Source organism: Chiloscyllium plagiosum, unplaced genomic scaffold, assembly GCF_037043375.1.
Source record: "Chiloscyllium plagiosum isolate Xiang-an unplaced genomic scaffold, Cpla_swu_hap1 HiC_scaffold_22, whole genome shotgun sequence".
NCBI lineage: Eukaryota > Metazoa > Chordata > Chondrichthyes > Orectolobiformes > Hemiscylliidae > Chiloscyllium > Chiloscyllium plagiosum.
In genome coordinates this window covers 1,985,551-2,005,174 of record NW_028270160.1, presented here as the reverse complement: position 1 = coordinate 2,005,174, position 19,624 = coordinate 1,985,551, and the positions used below count along the sequence as shown (strand labels likewise).

General features: G+C 44.9%; 1 protein-coding gene across 1 annotated transcript in view; it reads left to right on the top strand.

Annotated features, from left to right (window-relative positions):
• Nucleotides 1–19,416: 19,416 nt before the first annotated feature.
• pdcd4b (programmed cell death 4b) overlaps nucleotides 19,417–19,624 on the top strand; it is a 48,329-nt gene continuing 48,121 nt past the window's right edge. The window contains exon 1 of the mRNA XM_043713096.2: nucleotides 19,417–19,574. Coding sequence (XP_043569031.1) covers nucleotides 19,532–19,574 — 43 coding nt within the window. The 5' untranslated portion in view covers nucleotides 19,417–19,531. The remainder of the gene's footprint in view (nucleotides 19,575–19,624) is intronic.

The following is a 19,624-nucleotide window of genomic DNA, read 5'->3' as shown; positions in this document are numbered from 1 at the left end:
TAACTGCAGCATAATTTCTGCATCCTTGGACTTTACTCCTCTTGAAGTAAAGGCCAGAATTCCATTAGATTTCTGATCTTTTCTGCATTTGTTAGTGATATTTTAAAGATCCATTCACCTGAACCCCCAAATGTCTCTGCTTGTCCATTGTATTTAATGTCATACCATCTAGAAAGTACCGATCTATCCATTTTCCAAAATGGATAACCTCACGCTGAATTTACACTGAACTCCATCCACTACAATTTTGCCCATTCATGTAGTCTATCAATATCCCTTTGTAAATTTATGCTATCATCTACATGGTCTACAACTTTGTGTCATTGGCAAATTTGGATATATGACTTTAAATATCAGTATCCAAGTCGTTATAATTAATGTGAATAATTGAGGCCCTTGTGGGACACCACTAGTTACATCCTGTCAATTTTGAGTATCTTCCCATCATCTCAATTTTCTGTTGCCTGCCACTCATTCAATTTCCCAGCCACATGAGTAATTTGCGCTTAAGTCTGTGGGTTTCTACCTTAGTTAAGTCTCATATGTAGGACTTTTCACATGCCTTCTGGAAGTCCATGTAAACTATGGACATAGTCCATTACCATAGTCACCTCTTCAAAACAATTCAATGAGTTTTGTCAGGCATGATCTACCTGCCAGGAAACTGCCTGATAAATTGAACATTTTCAAGGTGTTCAGTTACTACATTCGTGATCATAGTCTCCAATAATTTCCCCACCACAGATGTTATGCTAACTGGTCTGTAATTCCCTGGCGTTCCTTTCTTTTGCCCCTCTTGAAAAATGGAATGGTGCTCAATTTTCTAATCCAGAGGGACTTCTGTACCTGGAAAACGCTGACAAATTTAGTTAGGGTGGCTACAATGTACTCCCTTACTCCTTTAACGCCCACGGATAGAAACTATCAGACCCACAGGGATTTGTCACGCTTTAATTTCATTAATTTCCTTCTTACTGATGTTTTACTTAAAATTAATTTTATTCAGTCCCTGTTAAGTAGATGGAGAGAAATCTGCTTGGAGAATCCACAATGAGGGAACATTACGTTAAAATTAGAGCCAAGTATTGAGGGGCTCAGTCAGGAAGGACTAGTTCACACACATACATCTGGATCTTGTGCTTTTCTGTTATCTAAATCCATCTTATGTTGAGTTTTTTTGTCATATTTTACTAAACTTGTCACATTAACTACGTGCTCAACATCTACAGGCATCCCTCATGTCTGATTCCAGCCCCATCTTATCTCAGGATGTTCCATGAATAACTTGTGAGGCAGCAGATCTCCTGGAAATCACCAGCATCCATTATGTCCACACCATTTTTAACTGTTGTTGTATTCTCGGACGGGTCCTGTCTGAAGGTCCCCTGCATGGTTCCCGACATTTGTCCCGGTCCAGGCAGACAGGGGGACATCGATGCCCTGCCGTGTGGGTAAGGGTCTGGAGATACTGCTGATGTGGGACTTCCTCATTCCTTAGGAGCAGCCACAACATCAGACCATGCTAACCCCGTCCGTGATTAGCCACCCAGGTTAAAGCAGTCTCAGAAATGCCCATTCAGAACGGTGTGGCTTGGAGGAGAACTTGCAGCTGGTGATGTTCCTATGTGTCTGCTGCAAATTTTCCTTCTAGGTTATAGCTTCAGAAATTGCAGCGAAAGAAACCTTGGTGAGTTGTTACAGTGCATCTTGTAGATGGCCACACTGCTACTACTGGGCATCAGTGGTGGAGGGAATGGATGATAAAGGTGGTGGATGGGGTGTTAATCACATGGACTGTTTTGTCCCGGATTGTGTCAAACTTCTCAACAACTAAATGTTGTTGGAGTAGGCAAGTGGAAATCTGGAACTCTCCCTCAAAAACCGTGTTGAAACTGGGTTTAATAGTTTTTCAGTAGACAAGATCATTAATGGTTAAAGAATCAAGTCAGATAAATGTAGTTATGTTGCAGATGTGAAACAGAAATGGGTAAATAGAATTGCTGTAGAAATTAGTTTTGATCTAACTGAATGGCAGAACAGGCTTCAAGTTGATTGGCATAATTCCATTCCTGTGTTCCCATTAAAGTGAATTCCAGGGTGGTCTGTAAAAGAGATCCTCGGAAGTCTATGTCAACAGATTTCCGTCCATCTGCAAAATGAGGAACTGTTTTCTTTGTGAAACTTTTATTTTTGTTTTGGAGCTGGTGAATATTTGCGTCTCCAACTCAGCAGAATTGAAAGCCTTAACATAAATCTTTGTTTCCAACTCCCTGCAGCAAGCTCCTGGCTCATCCATGCTTTGGAGAGAAGCTGAGGCGAAACACCTACTGTATCTTCAACCCCTTCCTCCAAATCCGTTGGTATAATTGTAAGGAGTTTAGGCTCCCAGCACTGACCCCTGTGCCATATCAAATGTGACATCCTGCCATTTTGAAAAATACCCATTTATTCCCGCTTTCTGTTAGCCAGCCAATCTTGTATCCATGCCATTATGTTACCTTGAACACCATGACCTTTAATTTTCTTTGGTATGACCCCTTATCAAATGCCTTCTAGAAATCTATGTACAATACATCCCTTGGTTCGCCTTTATTCACTGCATGAGGTACTTCAGAACACTGTAATAAATTAAACCTTATAGAGGTTTACAAAATTATGAGGGGCACGGATAGGATAAATAGACAAAGTCTTTTCCCTGGGGTCGGGGAGTCCAGAACTAGACGGCATAGGTTTAGGGTGAGAGGGGAAAGATATAAAAGAGACCTGAGGGGCAACTTTTTCATGAAGAGGGTGGTACGTGTATGGAATGAGCTGCCAGAGGAAGTGGTGGAGGCTGGTACAATTGCAACATTTAAGAGGCATCTGGATGGGTATATGAATAGGAAGGGTTTGCAGGGATATGGGCCGGGTGCTGGCAGGTGGGACTAGATTGGGTTGGAATATCTGTTCAGCATGGACAGGTTGGGCCGAAGGGTCTGTTTCCATGCTATACATCTCTATGACTCTAAGAAGGAGGGGAAAAAATACAACATTATGAAAATGATTGGTTTCTCAGCAGAAGGTGGTCTAATGTGTTTAGTAGGTTGGAGTCATAAACCAGTAGCCATGGTAAGTAAATAAGCAAAGGAAAATACTTCCAGGAGAACCACCAGCTGCACTTAAAACCAGGCTTCAAGCTGAAGACAAAGCTCAACAAAAAGGGAAACTCAAACCTGAAAAATTATGTTCATATTCTTCTACCTTAAAAAGCCCTTAATTACTGTCATAGATTAGAAGGCTGGTCATACTTTCTGTCAGAAAAATATGAAGGTAAAATTGTCACTGCTCTCTCATTAGAGAGAGACAACTGGTGGTGGTTTAACCTGAGGGTCCCCACGCCTCAGGTGAGAGAGGTTGAGAAGGAGACTCCTTCGTGGTAGCCTCATCCAGGGAATTGAATCCATGCTGTTGTCATCACTCTGTATTGCCAACCAGCCATCCAGCCAACTAAGCTAACTGACTCCTAGAAATATACAGACATCAAGGAGAACAGATTGAGGTCTTTGTAAGATTAAAAGGATTAAGTTTGGTCCAGAGGGATGGGTTTTGAGTTAGACAGGTTAGGAGGGGACCGGAGTACAGGAGTATACATGCTAAAAGCACAACACTAGGCTCAATGTCATGAGTACTGTTTCTCAAGATAAGTTGACCAATGGAATAAGTTGTTGGCTCATGAAACGTCCACATTAGCCACAAACATTCAGGCAGCTGTATAAATCCCTGACTGTGGCTCACTCCATCACAAGTAGAACCTAGATGAGTTGTTGGTGGAAGTTTCCCAGTCCCCATATTTCCCAAAGATTACTCAGATGGACATTGCCCAGATTGCTTTTTTCCCTAAAATTGGCCTGGCCCCTGGAATTCTTCCATATTTGCCTGCCTATCCTGGGAGATTACCCAATTGGTTTGTGGAGACTGGCTGTGTGATGTAGGATTGGATTGATAGACTAGCTGTTTACTTTTCCTCGCCTTTATTTGCTTCTTTCTGTATCTAACTGCAGTTAAACACAGTCACTGTGGAAAACAAGAAACCGGCCAAAACCAAACTGTGTGGCAGGCGATAACTGAACAGTTAATGGCCACTCCCTAACCTCAAGGACTTTCCTCTATTGTAAATGGAACGTCAAAAACATAGATACAATGCCAACAACCTGCTGTTTATCTACACTCGGAATGACAGAGTATAGATTAGTCTGAACCTTAAAACTTCAGTTACAAATTTGAACTAATAAACTGTAGAGACCTTTAAACCACTGAAGAAACCTGCCATGCTTGCAGGCTTTTGAACAATAATTTTTAATATGCAAACTGTGTTGGAGAGGTCATATAAATTCCCTAAAAGGAGGGGATTTGTTTCTTGAGAAAAAAGTTTGGGAGTTGACCTCTTACAGTAAGTGGTATTTAAAGCTAGGGCCTTGCCAGGCTACACATAGACACCAAAACTAGGGAACATAAATAGATAATAAAGATTAATCGCCAGTCGGGAATTCCAGAGAATACTCTTTCCCCTGAATGTGGATAGAATATGAACTTGTTGTCACATGGAGCAGCTGAGGCAAATAACAGATACATTTAAGAGGACGTGAAAGGAGCATCTGGATGGGTGTATGAACAGGAACGGTTTAGGGGGATATGGGCAATGTGCTGGGAAGTGGGACTAGATTGGGTTGGGATATCTGATCGGCATGGATGAGTTGGACTGAATGGTCTGTTTCCGTGCTGTACACCTCTATGACTCAATGACTCTATAAGCACACAGCGGAGAAAGAAATGAAACAATATGTTGAGTGGGTTATATGAGTGAAAGGAAGTGTGTGTAGATTATAAGCACCAAATATTGCTGGGTTCTTCAGAACCTAAATATGGATTTTAAAAAATCATATAAAGTTGTGCTTTTCATCTTGCATTAGGACAAAATGGAAGAAAAACACAGCAATAATTTACACAGCATGAGAAGATGGTGCTGATTCAAATAAAAGCAGATTACTGTGGATCAGCCTTCCATGTCAGAAAGCTTTTGATGTGGTCCCACTTGGCAGGTTTCTAGCAAATTAGAAATATTTGGGATTGATAATCCTTGTCAGCATGGATTGGAAGTTGGCTACAAGATAGGAAACAGCGTGTAGGTAGAGATGGGCATTTCTCAGCCTGGAGCTGAGTTGAATGTAGTGTTGGGATTGGTGTCCGCACTCTTGCTTTTTTTGATTTATGTAACTATTTGGAGATGGGTGTTGAGGGCAAAATCTCTGAATTTGAAGATGATATTAAACTTGGGAGAATAGTGAATTGTGAGGGTGATAATGAGTGACTTCAGAGGGACATTAACAAGTTGGCCAAATGGGCAGATACCTGGCAGATGACCTTCAATGCCAAGAAATGTGAGAGAATGCATTTGGGTTGAAGAAACATGGAGAGACAATACAGGCTCAATGGGACAACTCTGCAGGAGTACAGGAGCAGAGGGACCTCGGGGTTCAAGTGCATGAGACTCTGAAGGTGGCCAGGCAAGTTGAAGTGTGTTTAGTTCCTGCTCCAATATTTAATGAAGGATGTTAAAGCCCTGGAGTGCAAAGGAGCTTTACTAGAATGATACCAGGAATGAGGGATTTTAGATACAAGGAAAGATGAGAGAGATTGGACTTATTCTTGTAGCAGAGAAAATTGAAAAGTGACCTTATAGAGATGTTCAAAATTCTGAACAATTTTGACAGGGTAAATAAGGATATTCTGTTTCCACTAGTTGGTATGTCAGTAACTAGGGGTCACAATTTTAAGATTGTCAGCAAGAGAGCTAGGAGTGAGATGAGAAAGGTCTTTACTCAGAGCTGTTAGTATTTGGAGTGCACTGCATGGGAGAGTGGTGGAGATGGGTTCCATGGGAAGTTTCAAAAGAGAGCTGGGTAAATATTTGAACATTTTGAATTTAAAGGTCTGTGGAGATAGGGCTGGAGAATGGGACTAGCTGGGTAGCTCTTTCAGGAGCTGGTACAGACACCCAGGCCTCCTTCTGTACTGTAAAATTCAAAGATTGTACGATTCCATGTCTCTTACTGATGCTGGAAAGCTGAAACAAACACAGAGAATGCTGAAGAAACTCAACAGGTTTGCAAGCATCTGTGGAGAGAAAAACAGAGTTAATGTTTTGAGTCTGATATGGCTCTTCTGATTCAATACTGCCCTCAAGATACAATTAAAACACTGGTGCTTTACAGATGATAGTTAATGATAATATCACAACATGTATTTTTTCTGGTGATGAGTTTGTCTCAAAGCTCCTTCGCAATGAGTACTTGTGCCCCAGGTGTCTCTTCCATGTATCCAAATTTCTACAGCTCAGAATGTTTGGTTTCTGATGTTGTCTTGGTTTCAGGAATCTATTTCTTGGCCTTTCTGCAGAACAAAGTAGCAGTAGGCAGCAGAGACCACCTCAATTAGTCTAAGATAACTTTGGGAACAATATGGAGAAGAGTTCCTGAGCCAATCAATGGACACAAGATTTTATTTCAGCATTTTAGCAGTTTATTCATTACAATAGGGTGCAGATTGGACTGTTATTGTAGTATTCCTCTTTTTTAGTCGCCCTGCTTGATGCGATTAGTAATCACAGTTGTTCATGGATATATCTCCCAAATGCCAGCGAGCGTCATAACCTAACCTCAGACAGGATGGAATGGGAAGTTTAGGCCTGTCTTTTCACTTGACCAGGAACTTGAAACATATACCAACTTACAAGACATCAAATAATTCAAACAACCCAGGTTGTAAATTAGCTCGCTGAGCTGGTAGGTTTGTTCTCAGACGTTTCATCACTATGCTAGGTAACATCATCAGTGAGCCTTCGATGAAGCGCTGGTGTTCTGTCCTGCTTGCTATTTGTGTGTCTTGGTCTGTTACAGTGGGTGTTATCACTTCCGGTTCTTTTTATCAAAGGTTGGTAAATGGGGTCTGGTTAATGGAGTTCCGGTTTGAATTCCAGCCCTCTAGAAATTCCCGTGCATGTCTTTGCTTAGCCTGTCCTCAGATGGATGTGTTGTCCCAGTTGAACTGGTATCCCTCTTCATCTGTGGTAAGAATACCAGTGATAATTGCTCATGTCTTTTGGTAGCGAGTTGGTGCTCACTTCCCAGTGCACTGATGTACAGTCGAGCAAAGGAACTGCAATGCAAACTGAAACACCGAGTAGAAGACTCAAGCCACTCCATCCACTCCACCCAGGAATTATTGAACATCAAAGACAGCAAGGTAGAAGTCAACGCAGTCATGGTTTCCTTCGACATGATGGCCTTATCCATATCAATTAACCTCACCCTGGCCAAAGAAACACTGACCTCATTACTTGACAAACCAAGGGCACAAACACCAGGCAGCACCAACTCCATTAACAAGGACAGCATCCTCAAACTAGTAATCTGTGCCTCACTATCCACTTCACTTTCAACGACAAGACCTACAGACAGATCAACGGGACACCCATGGGATCACCAATGTCCGGATTCTTAGCAGAAGCAGTTATGCAGAGACTAGAACGAACATCCCTCCCCACAATCCAACCCAAGCTTTGAATCTGCTATGTGGACAACACCTTTGTCATCATGAAACCGAACAAATTAGAGGAAGCCCACAAACATGTAAACAACATCCTTACTCGTATAAAGTTCATCAAAGAGAAAGAGAATGATAACAGACTCCCCTTCCTAGACACCTCAGTAAAACGAAAAGACAATGGAGAGCTACAGACCAGCATCTACAGGAAAGCAACACACTGACCTCAACTACAGGAGCAATTATCCCAACACCCACAAATGGAGCTGCATAAGGGCATTATTTAAACGAGCCACAACACACTGCAGCACCCAGGAATTACGAGAAACACCCGTACAATGTATTCAGGACCAACAGTTGCCCGATAAGCTCAGTCCACCGATTCCTATACAACAAGATGACACTACACGCCCAGAGCCATCCTGCCATACATCAAAGATCTCTCGGAGTTGATGCCCAGACTACTCTGGCCCCTAGGATCATGGTAGCACACAAACCTACCATCACACTGAAACAGCTCCTGATGAATTTAAAGGACCCATACCAACAACCAGCAGAATGAACATCATATACAAAATACCCTGCCAGGACTGTAACAAACACGACATCGGACAGACAGGCAGGAAACTAGCCACCAGGATGCATGAGCACCAAATCGCCACCAAAAATATGACCAACTATCACTAGTGTGCATACACACAGACATAGAGGGACACCAGTTTGACTAGGATAATACATCCATCCCAGGACAGGCTAAATAAAAGACACACACAGAAACTCCTAGAGGCCTGGCATTCAAATGTTTTCTGAGTGTTCACTCCGAATGTGTCTCAACATGTTGCTGAATAATTGTTCTTAGCCATGAATGATGGAAGCAGTGCAATCCCACTGATACATTCGAGTGTAATCAAATCACCCACCACAACAGACCAAGACACATAAAAAACAAATGGGACAGAACACCAATGCTTCATCTGAGGCTCACTGATGATGTTGCCGAGTATGGTGACAAAACATCTGAGAACAAATCCACTGGCTCAGCGAGCAAACTTACAACCTGATCCACAAACTGAGCTAAAAGTCTTCTCCAAAATCGCAATACAAACCCCTGTTAACCTTTTTTTAACCTTTAGTACATGATAGTGGGATTGCACTGCTTATATCATTCATGGCCAAGAACAATTATTCAGCAGCATGTTGAGATACATTTGGAGTGAACATTCAGAAAACATTTCTTCATGTCTTATCACTCAGGACCAACATTTGTTCAGAAAACAAGCTGTTATCAGGAGCATCCAAGAATGTGCACATTCATCCAACTTTATAAGTGAAACATCCTGGTGCTGTGAATCTGTCTATATTAGATTCTAAAGTCAGTCCAAACGTTTCGGCAGAATCAATTCCTCTCTTTATAATTTAGCGCTTTGGCTACATAAAGATTTTCTTTGCCTTGCGGACAGCTTCTTCCACCTCACTGTGGCTGCAAGAGGTGTGTGCGGGGTAGTATTTTGACTTCTTGCTTCCAGTGGGAACCTAATCTTCTAGAAGGATGTATCAAACTTTCTCTCAATTTGTGTGCAATTTTACAAACACTAAAGACATAGAACATGAAATACACTGTACACAAATGTCCACACATGTTGCTGTCAAGATAGCATGACAGAGGGTAGCGAATCTGAGGAATTCTTTATTGCAGAGGGTGGGCCACAATGTATATTCAAAGCTGAGATAGACAGATTTTTAATCAGGAAGAGAATCAAGGGTTATAGGGAAAGGTAGGAAAGTGGAGTTGAGGATCATCAGATTAGTGACGAATGGCAAAGCACCCTCGATGGGCTGAATGGCCTACTTCTGCTCCTAAGTTTATGGTCCTTGTGACCCTGAGTAAATGTCACTGTCAAATTCAGGGACAGCCTATCTCCATTGCCCATGAACAAGAAAGCATCACCTTTTAATTAGTTCAGTGACTATACTGGTTTGTTTACTTACAGTTTAGATTCTTCCATCTTACAGCACACTTAGTTTGAAACAACACTGAGAGAACACGAGCTGCTTCCAACTGACAGCAACAAGGCCCAAGCTTGTCTGAACATGTGGAATTATAATTTCCAAACAGTGCAATTTGGAAAGCAGGTGATGAAAAAGCTATTGTGAAATGTTGAGTTAATTATGGAGGATCTGTGTTGCTAATAATATGGTTGTTCATTTTCAACAAGATCTGAGTACAATATCTATTTGGGAAATAGCAGTGGGAAATGAAGTAATTTGTGAATTATTTATGATACCTATAGATCAGCTTTTCAATTTAGGTTTCGCAGTAGGCTTTTGCAATAACAACCTTGGAAGACATTTTAACCTTTTTTAATTAATTTGCTGGGACAGAAATCAGGCCTGGGTATTACAATCAATGGGATCTCTCCTGTTTGATGAGCAGGAAGTTAACTCACTGTCATGGTTTCCCATAGGCAGATAACATAGAACATTACAGCCCAGCACAGGCCCTTCGGCCCTCAATGTTGCGCTGATTTGTGGAACCAATCTGAAGCATATCTATCCCATATTATTCCATTTTCATCCATATATTTATCCAATGATCATTTAAATGCCCTTAAAGTTGGTGAGTCTACTATGTTGCAGGCCTCTACTACCTCTGAATAAAGAAATAACCTCTGACATCTGTCCTAGATCTATCACTTCTCAATTTAAAGCTGTGTCCCCTCATGCTAGCCATCAGCATCCGAGGAAAAAGGCCCTCACTGTCCTCCCTATCTAACCCTCTTATTATCTTATATGTCTCAATTAAGTCACCTCTCAACCTTCTTCTCTCCAATGAAAACAGTCTCAAGTTCCTCAGCCTTTCCTTGTAAGACCTTCCCTCCATACCAGGCAACATCCTAGTAAATCTCCTCTGAACCCTTTCCAAAGCTTCCACATTCTTCCTATAATACGGTGACCAGGACTGTACACAATACTCCAAGTGCAGCTGCACCAGAGTTTTGTACAGCTGCAGCATGACCTCGTGGCTCTGAAACTCAATTCCCCTACCAATAAAAGCTAATACACTGTATACCTTCTTAACAACCCTATCAACCTGGGTGGCAACTTTCAGGGATCTATGTACATGGACACTGAGATCTCTCCGCTCATCTACACTACCAAGAATCTTACCATTAGCCCAGTACTCTGCATTCCTGTCGCTCCTTACAAAGTGAATCACCTCACATTTTTCCGCATTAAAGTCCATTTGCCAAATTTCAGCTCAGCTCTGAAGTTTATCTATGTCCCTCTGTAACCTGCAACACCCTTCAACACTGTCACAATTCCACCGACCTCAGTATCATTTGCAAATTTACTAACATATCCTTCTACGCCCTCATCTAGGTAATTTATAAAAATGACCAACAGCAGTGGTCCCAAAACAGATCCTTGCAGCACACCACTAGTAACTGAGCTCCAGGATGAACATTTCCCATCAACCACCACCCTCTCTCTTCTTTCAGCGAGCCAATTTCTGATCCAAATGGCCAAATCACCCTCAATCCCATGCCTCCGTATATTGTGTAATAGCCCACCATGAGGAACCTTATCAAACACCTTACTGAAATCCATACACACCACATCTACCTATTTGGTCACCATCTCAAAGAGCTCAATAAGGTTTGTGAGGCACTACCTATCTCTTATAATGCTTTCCAACACTTTACCCACAACCGAAGTAAGGCTCACTGGTCTATAATTACCAGGGTTGTCTCTACTCCTCTTCTTGAACAAGGGGACAACATTTGCTATCCTCCAGTCTTCTGGCACTATCCTGTAGACAATAATGACATAAATTTCAAAGCCAAAGGCTCTGCAATCTTCTTCCTGGCTTCCCAGAGAATCCTAGGATAAATCCCATCAGCCCTGGAGAGCTATCTATTTTTACACTTTCCAGAATTGCTAACACCTCTTCCTAGTGAACCTCAATCCTGTCTAGTCTAGTAGCTTGTATCTCAGTATTCTCCGCGACAACATTGTCTTTTTACAGCGTGAATGCTGATGAAAAATATTCATTTAGAACTTCCCCTATCTCCTCGGACTCCACGATCAACTTCACACTACTATCCTTGATTGGCCCTAATCTTTCTCCGGTCATTCTTTTATTCTTGATATATCTATAGAAAACTTTAGGGTTTACCTTGATCTTATCAGCCACTGACTGCAAATCCAACTTTTGATGTCTGTAGAATAATCTCTAATGCTACCAATGGTCATTGACAGGAAATTAAAGAAAGAAAGAAACATTTGCATATTGCCTATCAATGTTGCAACAGGACATCCCAAAGCCTGTGCAATCAGCAAAGTAGTCATAGAGTCATAGAAATGTACAGCATGGAAATAGACCCTTCGGTCCAACTGTCCATGCCGACAAGATATCCTATTCTGGATTAGTGGTGCTGGAAGAGCACAGCATTTCAGGCCTTGGATGCTGCCTGAACTGCTGTGCTCTTCCAGCATCACTAACCCAGTATCTGGTTTCCAGCATCTGCAGTCATTGTTTTTACCTCAACAAGATATCCTAACCTAATCTAATCCCAGTTGCCAGCATTTGGCCCATATTCCTCCAAACCCTTCCTATTCATATACCCATCCAGATGCCTCTTAAATGATGTAATTGCACCAGTCTCCACCACTTCCTTTGGCAGCTCATTCTATACACGTACCACCCTCTGTGTGAAAACGTTACCCTTTAGGTCTTTTAATATCTTTCCCTTCTCACTCTAAACCTATGCCCTCTAGTACTGGGGAAAAGACTTTGCCTATTTATCCTATCCATGCCCCTCATGATTTTATAAACCTCTATAAGGTCACCCCTCAGCCTCCAATGCTCCAGGGAAAACAGCCCCAGCCTGTTCAGCCTCTCCCTGTAGCTCAAATCCTCCAACCCTGGCAACATCCTTGTAAATCTTTTCTGAACTCTTTCAAGTTTCACAACATCTTCCGTTAGGAAGAAGACCAGAATTGCATGCAATATTCCAACAGTGGTCTAACCAATGTCCTGTACAGCCGCAACATGACCTCCCAACTCCTGTACTCAATACTCTGACCAATAAAGGAAAGCATACCAAACGCAGCCTTCACTATCCTATCTACCTGCGACTCCTCTTTCAAGGAGCTATGAACCTGCACTACCAGATCTCTTTGTTCAGCAACACTCCCCAGGATCTTACCATTAAGTGTATAAGTCCTGCTCAGATTTGCTTTCCCAAAATGCAGCACCTCGCATTTATGTCAATTAAACTCCATCTGCCACTTCTCAGACTATTGGCCCATCTGATCAAGACCCCGTTGTACTTCCAGGTAAACTTTTTTGCTGTCCAATACGCCTCTGATTTTGGTGTGCTCAACAACAACAACATACCTGAACAGAACTAAAATAAATTCATTCTTGGACATCAGCTCAATAAATAAATAAATTGAAATGTCAGCGCAGCTGCAAGGAGCAATGAGTTATCCTAATGCCTCTCAGGAGTTTACAAGCATATCGTGAAGGTGCAGGGATAGGACCAAGTTGGGAACAAAGGAAATGCAGGGATAGTGTGGAGAAATTAAGGCAATCTGGGAAAGAGTATGAACCAGTAATGGCCTCCAATTGTTTAGTGCAGTTCGGACAAGCTTGTTAGATACCAGTAAATATTATCAGTGCTTGAGTTTTATTTTGACTGCCTCCAGCAATCCTGGTTAAGGATATTATTTGTGTGTGACCTATTGTCAAATTTTTCAAGCAGTCTTTGTTAGCACTTGGATACTCAGGCAGTGACTGAAATTTCTGGAGAAACTCAGCAGGTCTGGCAGTATCCTGACAGAAAATGGAGTTAATGTTTTAAGTCCTATGACCCTTCTCCAGCAACTTATGTACTTGTTTATTTTAGATGTCCAGTATCTGTACTTCTTTGTTTCATATTAACCCGAGAAGTGTTTGTTAGTAAACAGCAATGACTTTATCCTGGTTTGTGGGATGACCCAGAAAGTGTTCTGCATTAGCAGAGTCCTTTCACTTTGAAGGATTCACATCAAGGTTCAGCATTTAGGCTGAAAATGTGTTGTCTTTGTGAGCTGCAAGAATCTTACATGCTGCTAGCGCAGGGCATTTCCTAGTAGGCACATGTGCAGATCCCTCCAGTGACAGAACACTAGCAGTAACTGTCATAGATTTACAACAAAAATTGAAATCGCTGGAAAAGCGCAGCAGGTCTGGCAGGACCTGTGGAGAGAAATCAGAGTTAACGTTTCGTGACTGTTCCTCAGAACCATAGATTTGCAAATAGGCCTGGGTTCAGATTATACATTAACATGAAAACAAAATCCTGCAAATGCTTGAAATTGGAAAGGAAAATATTGGAAACACTCAGGCAGCATGAGAGAGAGAGAGAGAGTTTATGGTTCTAATAGTATTAGAGGGTGGGAAAGGAGTGGTTTGAAGGCCAGAACACCAATTTGCATGAGTGTTTTGGGAGTTCCTGAGGAATCTAAAAGCAGAACTTCACTGTGAAAGGCGGGTTGGCTCTCGGGCAGGATGGGCTGCAGCAGCAGGTCATAGTCTAGGAGGATGGAAGGAGAGATGTACATTTAACCTTATTCAGTTTTGGCTATAGCACTATAGGGAAGATATGAAAGCATAGGAGAAAGTGCAGAAGCGATTTACAGGAAAGGCTCCTTCAGCTCCCAGGGCTAAAGAATTTCAGTCACAAAGACAGTTGTCGACATTGGGACTGCTTTCCTGGAAGAAGAGGTGAACAGAAGATCATGAGGGGTCTGGACAGAGTGGACAGTGAGAAACCATGGAGGTATCAAGAATGAAACAGCTTAATTTGAAGTAATTATCAAAAGAAAGAAAAGCAGGTTGAGGACTCAGGGAGTGGTTAAGGTCGAGAATGCACTCCGAGAATGTGACACAGGAACCTTCATTAGGGGAATCAAAAGGGAAGCATGAGCATATATATTAGATGTTACAGGGAGAGGTTGGTAGAATAGTGTGAGATGAATTCCTCATTTGGACAGCAGGTGATGACATAATGACTCAATGCCTTCCTTCTGGATTGGAACAAATGTGATATTCTGACTTTTTTTGTCCCACAGTACAACCTCAATTGGAACAGCAGAGTTTACCATCATGAAACATTCATTGTTTTGGATGTAGGTTTGCTCACTTAGCTGAAAGGTTCATTTCCAGACGTTTCTGTACCCTACTAGGCAACACCTTCAGTGGGCCTCAAGCGAAGCAATGCTGAAACTTCCTGCTTTCTATTTATATGTTTGGGGTTCTTTGGGTTGGTGATGTTATTTCCTATGGTGAAGTCACTTCCTGTTCCTTTTCTCAGGGGGTGGTAGATGGGATCTAACTCGATGTGTCTGTTGATAGAGTTCTGGTTGAAATGCCATGCTTCTAGGCATTCTCGTGCGTGTCTTTGTTTGGCTTGTCCTAGGATGGATGTATTGCCCCAGTCGAAGTGGTGTCCTCCCTCCTCCGTATGTGAGGATACTAGTGAGAGAGGGTCATGTCATTTTGTGGCTAGTTGGTGTTCATGTATCCTGGTGGCTAGTTTTCTGCCTGTTTGCCCAATGTAGTGTTTGTTACAGACCTTGCACAGTATTTTCTTTTGTTGTTTTATTGTTTTTCTCCAGATACTACCTGGTGTGCTGAGCATTTGAAACATTTTCTGTGTTTTTTTTAAAATCCTAGCTTCTCTGGTCTTTCCGCACCCCTGATGACTCTTATTTTTGCTAAGACTCATAGCTTGGAAACAGACCCTTTGATCCAACTTGTCCATACTGACCAGATATCCCAATTCAATCTAGTCCCATCTGCCATCATCCTGCCCATATCCCTCCAAACCCTTCCTATTCATAAACCCATCCAGATGCCTTTTAAATGTTGCAATTGTACCAGCCTCCACCACTTCCTCTGGCAGTTCATTCCACATACATACCACCTGCTGCATGAAAATGTTGCCCCCTTAGGTCTCTTTTATATCTTTCCCCTCTCACCCTAAACCTATGCCCTCTAGTTCTGGACTCCCCCACCTCAGGGAAGAGACTTCCAATCTAGTAAGAATTTACATCTTCTCTGCAGTCTCTCAAATAGATGGCACATAGAAAATATTTTTAATCATCCTGTTCAGGTTTGTTATGGCATACGTCTGGAGCTAGTAGAATTGGAACCTCGGACTCATGGCTCAGAGGCAGGGACACTACCACTGAGCCAGGAGAGCGTCCTTTGAAGGTATATGGGATACTTGCCTTTATTAGTCAAGGCATTGAGTAGAGGAGTGAGGAGGCAATGATGGAGCTGTGTATACTGGTAGGACATGGCTGGAGTACCATGTGCAGTTCTGGTTGCCACACTATCGAAAGGATGTGGTTGTACTGGAGAGGGTACAGAGGAGATTCACCAGGGTGCTGCCTAGGATGGACAGATCCAGCTACGAAGAGAGACTGGCAGACAAGCAGCTGTTTTAGAGCAGAGAGGGCTGAGGGGAAATCTGACTGAGGAGAACAAAATTCTAAGGGGCACAGACAGAATCGAAGAGAAGAAATGTTTTCTCTTACTAGAGGGACAATTTTTAAGTTGAAACTTTATTGCTGGAACAGCACAGCAGGTCAGGCAGCATCCAGGGAACAGGAGATTCGCCGTTTCGGGCACAGGCCCTTCCTCATTCCTGAAGAAGGGCCTGTGCCCGAAACGTCGAATCTCCTGTTCCCTGGATGCTGCCTGACCTGCTGTGCTGTTCCAGCAATAAAGTTTCAACTTTGATCTCCAGCATCTGCAGACCTCACTTTCTCCTCGGACAATTTTTAAGACAAGGTATAGGAGGTTTAGAGGAGATTTCAGGGGGCAAAATTTTTCATCCAGAGATAACGAGAATCTGGAACTCATTGAAGGTTGGGGCAGAAACCCTCAAGATATTTGAGAAATGTTTAATAGCAAGAATGTACATTATTCATTTTTTAAAAATCTATAGGTACATACAAAGTTTCTAAATCAGCTGTCCAGACTTTACAGAGAGAAATTTTTTTTTTAAAAATAGAGTTTTAACATTCCTCAGAGCTTCCCTACAGTTACAAAAACTGTACTCATGCAGAAAAATATTAACATTAATTTTGAGACAATGAGACAAATGTCGGAACATTTTGGGAAATATTTAGGTGAATCCACACAGAGTAAAGGATAAAGACGTAATGCTGGAGAATGGGAAGTGCACCAGACAGAAGTGGGTACTGCAGATGCTGGAAATCAGAGTCTAGATCAGAGTGTACAAAGTTAAAAATCACACAACACCAGGTTATAGTCCAACAGGTTTAATTGGAAGCACACTAGCTTTCGGAGGTGGTAGGAGCGTTGCTCCGAAAGCCAGTGTGCTTCCAATTAAACCTGTTGGACTATAACCTGGTGTTGTGTGATTTTTAACTTTGTACACCCCAGTCCAACACCGGCATCTCTAGATTAGAGTGTTGCTGGAAAAGCACAGCAGGTCAGGCAGCATCTGAGGAGCAGGAACATCAACATTTTGGGCAAAAGCCTTTCATCAGGAATGAAACTGATGTGAACCCAGTGACTGGGATGCCCTCCATGAAGCATAACCAACTGTAGTATTGATCTGCCCCTCACTAATAAATTTTCTTTGTATTTCTTCTCCTTTCCTGAGAAACTCTGTGATATTGGGTCTCCCACCGTATGACAGGCAAGTGTACTGCACCGCCCAGCAGGTCCTCCAAGGATGGCGGCAGCACTGAGTCCTCACGGCTGAGCCGCCAGGCTGGGAGACCTCCCGACAGGTCCTCCAAGGATGGCGGCAGCACTGAGTCCTCACGGCTGAGCCGCCAGGCTGGGAGACCTCCCGATAGGTCCTCCAAGGATGGCGGCAGCACTGAGTCCTCACGGCTGAGCCGCCAGGCTGGGAGACCTCCCGACAGGTCCTCCAAGGATGGCGGCAGCACTGAGTCCTCACGGCTGAGCCGCCAGGCTGGGAGACCTCCCGACAGGTCCTCCAAGGATGGCGGCAGCACTGACACCGCCCATTACTTCCCTCCCCTCCTTTGCTGAATGGTGCCCTAGCGCTGAACGGTCGTTGGGGCCGGCCTACGTGAAATGGACCTCGCTGCTATTGGTCCGGCCCGAGGCGAAGGTGACGAATGAACAATGCTGTTGCTACCCACGTGTCCCGAAGAAAAACAAATCGAAGCGACTGGGCAGGGGCCGGGGCTGTGGCCCGGGGGGAGCGGGGTTAAAGGGGAGACAGGCCGCACCGGCACCGGGGGAGGCAGAGTCCGTCAGAGCTCGCCGCCGGGTTCCAGTCCCTGACACATCCCCCCCCCCCCGGGGTTCGGGTCAAACTAAACAACAGATTTGTTTTTATTCAAGTGGGAGGGTTCAGGGGGAGAGGTATAGGCCCGAGGGGGGGAGTGGACTCCCCCCGACACAGAGGGACAATCCCCCCCCCAGACACAGAGGGACAATCCCCCTCCCCCAGTCCCCCAGACACAGAGGGACAATTCTCCCCCCCCCCCCCGACACAGAGGGACAATCCCCCCCCAGACACAGAGGGACAATCCCCCTCCCCCAGTCCCCCAGACACAGAGGGACAATTCTCCCCCCCCCAGACACAGAGGGACAACCCCCCCCCCAGACACAGAGGGACAACCCCCTCCCCCCCGACACAGAGGGACAACCCCCTCCCCCCCGACACAGAGGGACAACCCCCTCCCCCCCCAGACACAGAGGGACAGTCCCCCCCCGACACAGAGGGACAACCCCCCCCCCAGACACAGGGACAATCCCCCCCCCGACACAGAGGGACAACCCCCCCCCCCCCCGACACAGAGGGACAATCCCCCCCCGACACAGAGGGACAATCCCCCCCCCCAGACAAGAGGGACAACCCCCCCACCCCCAGACACAGAGGGACAACCCCCCCCCCCCAGACACAGAGGGACAATCCCCCCCCGACACAGAGGGACAATCCCCCCCCCCAGACAAGAGGGACAACCCCCCCCCCCCAGACACAGAGGGACAACCCCCCCCCCAGACACAGAGGGACAACCCCCCCCCCAGACACAGAGGGACAATCCCCCCCCGACACAGAGGGACAATCCCCCCCCCCCCCAGACAAGAGGGACAACATCTCCCCCAGACACAGAGGGACAACCCCCCCCCCCCAGACACAGAGGGACAACCCCTCCCCCCAGACACAGAGGGACAACCCCCCCACCCCCAGACACAGAGGGACAATCCCCCCCCCAGACACAGAGGGACAACATCTCCCATCTCCCCCAGACACAGAGGGACAATCCCCCCCCCCAGACACAGAGGGACAACATCTTCCCCCCCCCCCCCCCCAGACACAGAGGGACAACCCCCCCCCCAGACACAGAGGGACAACCCCCCCCCCAGACACAGAGGGACAACCCCCCCCCAGACACAGAGGACAACCCCCCCAGACACAGAGGGACAACATCTCCCCCCCCCGACACAGAGGGACCCCCCCCGACACAGAGGGACAACCCCCCCCCCAGACACAGAGGTACAAACCCACCCCCCCCCGACACAGAGGGACAACACCCCCCCCCCCCCCAGACACAGGGACAACATCTCCCCCTGCCCAAAGGGACAGCCCTCTCCTCTCCCCCTCCCTGAGACAATACACCCTGACTTCCTGAACCCCCACATTCCCAGAGGAATCACTCCTTTACCCCCACATTCCCCCCCCCCCCCCCCCCCAGAGACAACACCCCGCCCACTCTCCCAGAGAAATCACAGCCCCCGCCCATACTCTGTGACAGGACTCGCACTCTTCCCCCCCCCCCCAACACCCACACACACACAGTTCCTGAGCCGAGAGCACGCTCCCCCTCCTTGGAAGGACACATACCCCACACTCGCAGAGATCTCGGACTCTGACCTTGCAGCAACATGGCAACAGAGACCGAGAGTACATTCAGCAACTCTCCAGCAGGTACTGTACTGGGACTGACAGCCTCTGCCTGCTCATTGCAACGGCTTGTT